This window comes from Geospiza fortis, unplaced genomic scaffold, assembly GCF_000277835.1.
Source record: "Geospiza fortis unplaced genomic scaffold, GeoFor_1.0 scaffold114, whole genome shotgun sequence".
NCBI classification, from domain to species: Eukaryota; Metazoa; Chordata; class Aves; order Passeriformes; family Thraupidae; genus Geospiza; species Geospiza fortis.
The window spans coordinates 2925787-2933708 of NW_005054383.1; the positions used below are offsets into that span (position 1 = coordinate 2925787).

General features: G+C 51.9%; 2 protein-coding genes across 2 annotated transcripts in view; both read right to left on the reverse strand.

Moving 5' to 3' along the window:
* PGAP6 (post-glycosylphosphatidylinositol attachment to proteins 6) overlaps positions 1–4960 on the reverse strand; it is a 22966-nt gene extending 18006 nt beyond the window's left edge. The window contains exon 1 of the mRNA XM_014308750.2: positions 4630–4960. Within this exon, the coding sequence (XP_014164225.1) occupies positions 4630–4960 (331 nt within the window). The remainder of the gene's footprint in view (positions 1–4629) is intronic.
* A 2155-nt stretch (positions 4961–7115) lies between these two features.
* Positions 7116–7916, reverse strand: LOC102034352 (hemoglobin subunit alpha-A). Its single transcript, XM_005425218.2, has 3 exons — positions 7784–7916; positions 7436–7640; positions 7116–7343 (listed from the first exon to the last, which is right to left on the reverse strand). Exons 1-3 carry the CDS (start codon positions 7876–7878, stop codon positions 7215–7217), a joined length of 429 nt encoding a protein of 142 aa, XP_005425275.1. The 5' UTR covers positions 7879–7916; the 3' UTR covers positions 7116–7214.
* Positions 7917–7922: the final 6 nt, after the last annotated feature.

Below are 7922 nucleotides of genomic sequence, written 5' to 3' on the forward strand. Positions count from 1 at the left end.
GGCTCCCGGCTGCGCTTCTCAGCGCCGGGAAGGCCGGGGAAGGTGGTAGCTGGGGAGTTGGAGATCAGTTCAAGCTGGAATCACAAATATGCCCATGGCTCGGTCATAACCGGACAGCCCACCGTGTCCCCGCTCTGTCGGGAAATCACGGCTCAGCCCTACAGCTGATGGGTGATTTAATGCTCGTTCCTGCAAAGCACGATTGCTTTCTCTGCTCTCACGGACCTGCCACGTTCACAGGACTCACGGGAGATGTGGCTTTCGTAGGCACGGTCAAGTCATTCTCTGATTTCCCAGCTGATTTCAAAAGAGTCAAGGATTTTCTTTTACCTGCGTTTTCCTTGGGACACCTCTGATGTGTTCCCCGACAGAAATAACGCAGCCTGGGGACAGTCTCTGAGTCCTTGCTCAGGCAAAAATCCCACCACTCCCTTACCAGTCAAGTCCTCCTTAGCTGAGGACTTCCGACCTGTTTCCAGTCAGCCACAAGCTCCCTGGGGATGGAGTTTCTACTTCTGGAGCTCAAAGTCTTTGCTGCTTGCTGTCACGAGACTTTACTCTTTGTAATAAATTCTTGGGACATGGGAAGGAAATCCCCTGGGGAAGTGTCTGTCATTTTCCAGGAGCTCTGACATCACCAAAATCCCAGGCAGAGCAGGCTGTGTGCTCAAAGCTGGCAATGTCCTCACCTGATTTAGGAGAAGACTTCCCTGAAGTCAGCCCAGAAGCTTGAGCACATAAAGCTCAAGGGATGGGAAAAGGCTATTCTACTAATTTCCAGCTTCTATTTGTTCACTGCTTGTTCATTTCCCCTTGCCCCTGTGTGATACTCTCCTTGGATTTTCAGAGCTCTCCTTCTAAGAGGAAAACGAATAAACCCTTCTGTCCCCATTCTACATTAATTTAGCCTTCAACTCCACTTTTAAAGATATCAGCTCATCTCCAATCAGCCCTTATGAATTACTTTCTTGAAATGCCATTTCTAGTTATTTTCCTCTTAAAAGAGAAAAAAAAAAAAGTCAAAGACCTGAGCATAAATAAAGCTTATCTAACATAATGCAGAGTCAGATCCAGAATGTGTTACAATATCTATTTTTTTTCACAGCTTGGGTCCCTTGGAGTTGCTTGTTCCCAAGAGAAGCATTCCAGTGTTCCCTGTAACTGTGTGGATGGATGCTGTAGGACATGCCACCTCCAGAGTGACAGCTGCTCCAAACACATGGGGACATGCAAATGTTGTCATTGGCTCAGGGACTGTCTGGGCTGCTCCTTTTCCCTTTGGCTAAGCAGCCTTGCAGCATCAAGGGGTGAGTTTGGGCCAGGGAGGGCCTCCTTTGGCTGCAGAACTGGAATTGGGGCTGAAGCTGGAGCTGGAGAAGCTGAAGCTTCCTCCACTTGCCCAGTCAGTGCATCACAAAGACCTGCAGCCAGGCAGAAGGTACAGCTGCAGTGGCATCTGCCTCACCCTGTGGGGCACCAAGAGCCCAGAGGATTCAGAAACTCACACAGGGGATTCTGTCTGTGCTGCAGCCTCAGGGACCGTGGCTGTGCTGGAGCCAGGGTTTCTGTCAGAGTCAGTGACACTCTGAAAGTGGTGTCGGTGTCCCTGTGATGGTCAGGGCTCACCACTTCTGCTTCCTGCTCTGTGGTCCATGAGCCCTGAACACAGCCCTTCACATCAGACAAAAGAGAAGGACCCTGTTCTGGAGAGTGTATTTCCTACAGTGTTTCAGACAGGCCTGTGGAGAAGTCTGGATTGGATACTGGAAGTATCCCTCTTTGAGGCAACAACCTGGAAAAATAAATAATGGTGGCCTGTGCAAATTGGATTTATGGAGCTTTAACAGTGCTGACCCATGAATTTTGATAAATATATTTCTACTATTAATAAAGGCACTGAGCTGCTCAGCTATTGAGGGATGTCTAAAAGCTTTCTGGATGAGCAGCTGCAATGCACATTTTGCTGTATTGCTTTCCATAAATCCATAGCTGGGATCCTCCTGGCCATGTGCAAAGGTCTCTGGAGAGCACAGAGCTGGCACTGTCTGCACCCCTATCTCTGTTTGATCCTAGTGCAAGGAATAAAAAAGTGTCACTGACTGGAAAACTCTGTTTTAAGTATTTTCAGCTAGATCTTCATTGAATTGTGTCCACCCAGCAGCTTGACTTGAAGTCACTGTGACAGGGGAAGGAAGAGAATAACGAGGAACTGTACCCCAAGATTAGGGACCAAAACTCTGCTGTTGGAGTTGCACAGTTTTAGCTTTAGGCAGAAAAGTCAAATGATGCTCCATCACTGCAGGAAGCTGCTGAAAGGATATTTGATGTACTCTGTGGAACTTTGCTGTGTGCAGCTCTCAGTGTTACTCACAAAAGGAAAAACAGAAGGTCAATCCTTTCAGTGTAGATAAAGAGGGTGACCTGGATAGGGAAATGTGATCTAAAACAGGAGAGGCTGAACTTAAACTGGCTATTACAGCTCAGGAAAAAGATGCTGGAGTCCTCACTGATGGTTTGCCAAAATTGTAGCCTTGATGTGCAGAGAAAAAAAAAAATACAGTGGTGTCATCCAGAAGGGCTTGGGCTTGCAAAATACCAAAGAGAACATCTCCTGCCTGTTGTGTAACAGCTTGGTGCACCCACATCTGTGCAGGTCTGGCCTCTGATCATGGAATCCTATAATCATGGCATAATTTGGGTTGGAATGGGCTTTTAAAGGTTGTCTAGTTCATCCCCTCTGCCATGGACAGGGATGGCTTCCACTAGGTCAGGTTGCTCTGAGCCCCATCCAACCCTGGTCTTGAAAGTTTCCAGGGATGGGACATCCCAACCTCTCTGAGTAACCTGTGCCAATGTTTTACCACCTGCCCTGTAAAAACTTCTTCTTTACATCTAATTTAAATCAAATCTCTTTGTTTGAAACCATCACCCCTTGTCCTACGGCAACAGGACATCTTAGGATGTGAGAGCATTGTGGATTTACAGCCCTGAGGTCAAGGGCATGGGGTAGCTGCAATACAAAGGGGTTTGGGGAGGCTGGGATTTTTCTCTGGAGAAAGGGGAGCAAAACATGCCAGCCCTACAAAATCATAAAGAGAACGTGGACCTGGTGCTTGATGAGAGTTGGAGGCCATCGATCAGTCTGGTAGATTGATTTAAAATGGATAAAAAGGACTTTATTTGGAGCAGGTGGGAGAATGAACTTCTGGAACTCACTGCCACAGGAGGTTGTGGAAACAAATAGGATCAGCAGGTTTATAAAAGGTAGAGCAAATTCATGAGCAGCAGCAGGCCAACAGACAGATGCTGAAGGTAACAGGCAGAAATGTAGCCTCTGGAATTGCTATTACTGCTTGTGTGGGAGCTGGAGGAACACAACCAAAGCTGGGCCCTCCCCAGATGGCATCTCCTGCTGCTGAAAAATGCAGAAAAACAACACAAGGAGACAGGAAGCACTGATGTCACCAGCAGAGCACTGCCTACATCTCAGCTCCAAGCAAAATCAGATCTCCCAGGTGGTTGCTGTGTGGTAGGAAGACAGAGCAACCAGCAGGAAGAAAGATTTTGCATTTCTATTCAATTTCCATCTCTGTAGTGAAAATCTAATCAATGCTCATTTTCTGTCTTCTACCACTTTTCCTTTTTCCACTGGCAAAACAGCCAGTGGAGGAGGTGGGAGCATTCAAAAAAGTTTGAATTAAAGTATATTTCAATCATTCCTTATTTTCAGACTGCTTGCCTGAGGAAAAAAATCCCCTCTACCTCAAAAACTGATGGAAGCCACCTCCAAACATTCAATATCTCTGGGAAAAGAGGGAGGGGGATGGGGTCACAGGAACAAGACCTTAGTGTCTCTTATTGTTAGCAGGGTAAATAAAAGGAGGAAACCAAGGAACTACAAACCAGTCGGGTTCAAGTTAAAAAAAACAACAAAACAAACATTGGGACTTTTAATCAAAGAAAGAGATGAGTAATAATCACTGCCTTTGCCAAGAATGAATCCTTTCAGATGAGTCTGTTTTCCTTCCGTGACAGATTCCAGCTCTTTGTTTACCATTATTATTTACTGTTCTGTCATCAATAACTTGTTTTGTGGCAGAGAACATCCTTATTAAGTTCTCAGATGTTCCTGAGCTGGAGGGGCTGAAAGCACTGGCTTAAGATTCAAAAGAATTCAGACAAATCAGGGAGGAAAAAATCTTTTTTCAGCAGGAAAATCTGACATTTAGGAAAGACTGGCTGTCCAAACACACAGCAAAGAAGCAGAAGACCTATTGGCTGCACCACTCGTGGGTTACACTGTTGCCATATTGAATTCCAATATGGGATGCATAAACAAGAACAGTCTGTAAAACACACGATGTTTTCCCTCCTCATTCCAGCAAGAGGATCTCTCAACTGGTCTCCTAAGATCAGCTTCCAGGGAGGAATTAATTCTCTATCTTCCCGCTGCTTGTTTGCTAGATCCCCCTTGCTACAGGGAAGATAGAAAATTCATGGAGAATTCCTGAAGAGAATTCATCCATGGGGAGAACCCCCCATGGATGCTTGACCTCCTCCAGGAGTGTGTGTTTCTGTGTCCCTCTCCAGGACACACTCCTAGCCAACATAATAAGATTAGAATCCAACCTATCTGGACAATGCTGTTTGCAGCCCCTCGAGAGCCTGGTGGAAGTCCTGTGACGGGGTAAGTCATTACCATCAAGCTCATTTCCTGATGGTGTTTAACCCCTCTTTCAATAAAAATGAGCTCTGAGATGCCACTTGCCTTGTTGTCACCACAGAACAGAACACTGGAGGTTATCTTTGAACCCCGGGTGCTTTGTCCATCAGGAATAAACGAGAGCTGAGAAAAGCCTGCAGAGAATGGAGACATCAAAACAGGCATGACCCGGAGATACTCGTCCTCTTTCTTCTGCTGAAGCTGCCCGGTGTGATTCAGCTTCCTGAGTGCTGTCATGCCTGGATCAGCGGGCTTTGTGTCCAAACCCACCTCCTCAGTGTCACCTGGGGCTGTTTCAGGCTGCTGCTGCTGCTCTGGCAATGCAGGAGTTGCCTCCAACTCTCTCCTCAGCACTGGAGCTGCAGCAATGCCAACTGCAAAACCAGCCTGGGCCAGCACCAGGTAAATATTTGACCTGCTGTGCTGCAGAGCGTGGCTGCTGTGTGGCAGCTGGGCAGGGATGCCAGCTCAGGGCGTGCCAAGCTGCGGTCAGTGTGAGTGTCCCACGGGGCTGGCTGTGTCCTGGGGCACACACAGCCACGGCCACCAAGGGATGCCCAGTGAGGGGACCCCTGTGCTCTGAGCAGAGCAGGGGGCGCTCGGGCTGGAACTCTCAGCAGGGCTGATGGGGAGGGGTCCTGCACCCCCCCCGAGCTGGCACCAGTGTCCCCTGGGGATGTGGGGCTGGCTGGCAGCCCTGGCTGGCAGCCCTGCTCCTCCCAGCCCTCTGCCTGGCCCCGATAAAGCACCACGGCTTGAGGTCCCCATCTTGTGGCAGCAGGGACAAACGGCTGGGACAACAGGAGCTCAGCGGTTCCCCGGCCAGGCAGAGCCCTGGCAAAGTGCTGCAGAGGCAGGACACTGCCAGTGCCACCCGAGTGTCCTGCCTGAGGTCACAGCACGGCTCGGGAGCAGTCAGAAGCTAAAGCAAGCTGGAACAGCTCTCACCCCTCACATACACATTGTCCCCACACTGCTCTTACACCTTCTCTCCTGTACCCACCATGCTGGGGGCCATGAGGACCCTCAGTGGCTGGGTTTGGAGGAGTCCAGGTCCATGCTGGATTTGATGCTGGCCCTTCCCAGTGTTTTCCACACCAGTTCACACCTCCTTGCACACCCGTGTGCCCTGAGTCCCCACCGTGTCCTGGTTCTCCATGACATCCCCAGGAAGTTGTGCCTGCAGCTCTGCCTGGGTGATGTTCCTGGCTGGAGGGGTGGAACCTGCTCCAGCACCTGCTCCATACAAAGGTAGGCATTGGCCAGTGATGCCCTGACTGGCTTTCTCCTCCCTTCCTCACTGTGCTCAGGAACAGAAGGTGTGTGGGTTCATGACACCTGCAGTGCTGTGCAGAAGAGACCCTGAAGGGCCTCCTCCTCTCTTTGGAGTTATTGGAGTTTCTCCTGTCTCTGTGCATTCTCTGACAGCGCCTGGGGGCCATGGGATGATGGAAGAGGCCATGGGATTATGGAAGAGGCCATCCTTGCCAGTGCCAAGGATCAGAGGAGCCTGTGGCAACCTTGGCTGGCTTTGTGAGCCACCCTGGGGCTTCCTTGATCCTTCCCCTCCTCACTAAGGACCTCCCAGCCCTTACTCAGCACCTGGCAGGTTGCAGCCTCCTGGGACTATCTGTTGCCCAGTCTCCCACCACACCCACAGCTGGAGGAGAGCCCACACGTGCCTTTATCAGCTCCCACCACGGCCACCCTGCTGTGGGCTGCGATAAGGGCTGGGGGGTGCAGACACCAGCACAACTCCTGGGCTCCTTTTCGTGGGGCCCTGACACCACCCCACACTGCTGAGCCCCATCTGCTCCCCTTGCAGCTCCCCAGGAGCCCTCCACAGAGACACCCAGCAGCAGGCCATTTGGTGGAGGCAGAAGAAATCTTGCAGCCCTGTACAGCCCTGTGTGCTGGGTGTGCAAGGAAAGATGTCCTGGCACAGGGAGGTCCTGAGGCCATTCCCACTCTGCAACCAGGCAGAGGGTCACAGGTGCCAGGAGCCCCTGCGTCTCCTGGAAGATTTTCAGGAGGAGATGTCCCCTGGCACTGTCCTGAACAGAGGTGCACGGGGCTGGTGGTGCAAGAGGGGACCCCAGTGTGGAATTCTGGTGGGACAGCCTGGGGCTGCAGGGAGCTCCAGATCTTCCATGAGTGTCTCCCCTCCACTGGTACCTAGAAATGCTCTGTCTCCTCCCAGAGCCCCACGGCAGCAAAGCAGTTTCTGCCCGCTGGACACCACCCCCAAATGCTGCCTCTTCTCAGCGACAGCACAACCAGAACCCATTTCCTCCATGCACCCACCTGATGGGGAGACCTCCAGTTCAGACCCCCAGAGCACATCCCTCCCGCTCCCTTCCCGCAGGCAGCACACAGAGCAGGACACCAGAGCTGCAGCACAAATGCAAGAGATTTTATTTCAGAACATTTGACTGCTGGCTGTCGGAGGGCTGGTGGGGTGTTGGCTCCAGCTCTGGCCACAGCACGCGCCTTAACGGTACTTGGCAGTCAGCACGGTGCCCACGGCGCACAGGAACTTGTCCAGGGAAGCGTGGACCTCTGGGGTCAGGAGACTGGGGTTGCGGGTGGCCACCGCCACCAGGAAGCACTGGCCCAGCAGCTGGAAGGCAAAACGATGTGGTGAGCAAGGCAATGAGGCAAGGGAGTCACCAGAAGGGAAGCTGGGCTGGTCACCCCTCCCCAGACACTCACTTTGAAGTTGACAGGGTCCACACGGAGTTTTTGGGCGTGGAGGTCGCTGAGCTTGGAGAGGGCACCAGCAAGGTCATCGATGTGGTTGACAGCTTCCACCAGTGCTCCCGCCACCTTCTTGCCGTGCCCCTTGACCTGGGCAGAGCCCTTTCCTAGGTCGAAGTGGGGGAAGTAGGTCTTGGTCGCGGGGTAGGTGGCGAACATCCTGCAGAACAGAGGGGTTCAGAGACAGGTGAGACAGGGACAGCGGGGCAAAGGACAGCTGCGGATGGGGACAAGAGGGGGCAGATGCGAGGGAGTCGGGGCTGGAGAGGGGAGAGAGGGTCACACAGGGGACAGCCACGATACCTCTCCAGGGCATCGGCGCCATATTCGTCGGCCTGGCCGCCGATTTTGGCGAAGACGCCCTTGACGTTGGTCTTGTCTGCGGCGGACAGCACCATGGTGTCACCTCCGAGTCGGCAGCGCCAGCACGGGTGTCCCCGCT